General features: G+C 44.6%; 1 protein-coding gene across 1 annotated transcript in view; it reads left to right on the top strand.

Moving 5' to 3' along the window:
- FAM135B (family with sequence similarity 135 member B) overlaps positions 1–1,539 on the top strand; it is a 54,983-nt gene that overhangs the window by 47,242 nt on the left and 6,202 nt on the right. The window contains exons 10-11 of the mRNA XM_015826896.1: positions 55–221; positions 1,310–1,401. Coding sequence (XP_015682382.1) covers positions 55–221; positions 1,310–1,401 — 259 coding nt within the window. The remainder of the gene's footprint in view (positions 1–54; positions 222–1,309; positions 1,402–1,539) is intronic.

The following is a 1,539-nucleotide window of genomic DNA, read 5'->3' on the forward strand; positions in this document are numbered from 1 at the left end:
TTGCATCCTATCAAGCGCCTTGTTCAGCCTGTGATTTATTGGTGTATTCTCCAGTTTCTATCAGGCCAAAGAAACATTTAAAAAGGAACTGAAGATTGAAGGATTTCTGTACAGTGACTTATCCATACTAGCTTCTGATACCCCATATTTTCCACCAGAGGAAGAGGAAGAAAATTTGGAAGATGGGATTCACCTAGTCATCTGTGTTCATGGGCTAGATGGTAAGGCCAAACCCCCCCCCACACACATCATCCATATATGTATGTATGTATACACACACACATATATGGTTTGCCATTGCCTCATTCCTAGGGCAGAGAGAGGGGGAGGGAGGGAGAGGGAGGGAGGGATGGAGGGAGGGGGAAAGAGAGAAAGAGAGAGGGAGGGAGAGGGAAAGAGAAAGAGAGAGAGGGAGAGGGGGGGAGGAAGGGAGAGAGGGATGGAGGGGGAAAGAGAAAGAGAGAGGGAGAGAGGAGTGAGGGGGAAAGAGAGAAGGAGAGAGAGGGAGAGAGAGAGAGAGAGAGAGAGAGAGAGAGAGAGAGAGAGAGAGAGAGAGAGAGAGAGATATTGATTTATACATTCACACTGCTCCCCTCCCAAATCCATTGTTTCTACTGGGTCACATCAGCCATGCTGGAGTCAGGCAGAAGGTCAGGACCATATGTTAAGTTGCAGCTCAGACAATTTATTACTCAAGCCTATACACAAGAATGTAGTCAAGTAAAGTTCAGTATTAAACTGGCACCAGATAAGGGTCAATGGGATTATATTTAGACCATTTATGGGAACATAGCGACTCTAAACTGATGACTCATTTAACTCCACCCTTCCCAACTCTGCCTGTTCTTCTCTCATATCTGGTCTGCAGTTTTCTTGGCATGGTTTTCTAGTGGTTTGCCATTGCCTCATTCCTAGGGGAGAGAGAGAGGGGGGAAGGGAGGGATGGAGGGAGGGGGGGAAGAGAGAAAGTGAGAGAGGGAGAGAGGGAGGGAGGGAGGGGGAAAGAGAGAGAGAGAGAGAGAGAGAGGGAGGGAGGGAGGGAGAGACTAGCCCAAGTTCACCCACCTGGCTTTAATATTTAAGACAGGACTAAAATTCCCATTCTACTAGTTTCTAGCTTGCTGCCTTAACCACTATACCAGACTGCCTGTTCATTTTCTTCATTCATGTGAACTATTGGATATCAATAGAGCAGCCTATTATTCATCCTGCATTGCAAAAGAAGGACTCCAATCTTGACTACGTAGAGGGACATATAGGTGTATCCAAAGGGTACCTGGATCAAAATATTTACTTTTGGTTTTTCCAGGTAACAGTGCAGATCTTCGGCTGGTAAAAACGTTCATCGAATTGGGTCTCCCTGGAGGAAAACTTGACTTCCTAATGTCAGAAAGGAACCAGGTATTTGATTCATTCTTTAGCTCTTTTAAAACTTGATGTCTACATTTCCATCTTATAAAGAAGATGTTTGGTGAAAAGTGACATTGAATGGACATTGCCACAAAGGTCACAAATTACTTTTGCAATATATATATATAT

Source organism: Protobothrops mucrosquamatus, unplaced genomic scaffold, assembly GCF_001527695.2.
Source record: "Protobothrops mucrosquamatus isolate PMUCROS unplaced genomic scaffold, P.Mucros_1.0 scaffold3364, whole genome shotgun sequence".
NCBI lineage: Eukaryota > Metazoa > Chordata > Lepidosauria > Squamata > Viperidae > Protobothrops > Protobothrops mucrosquamatus.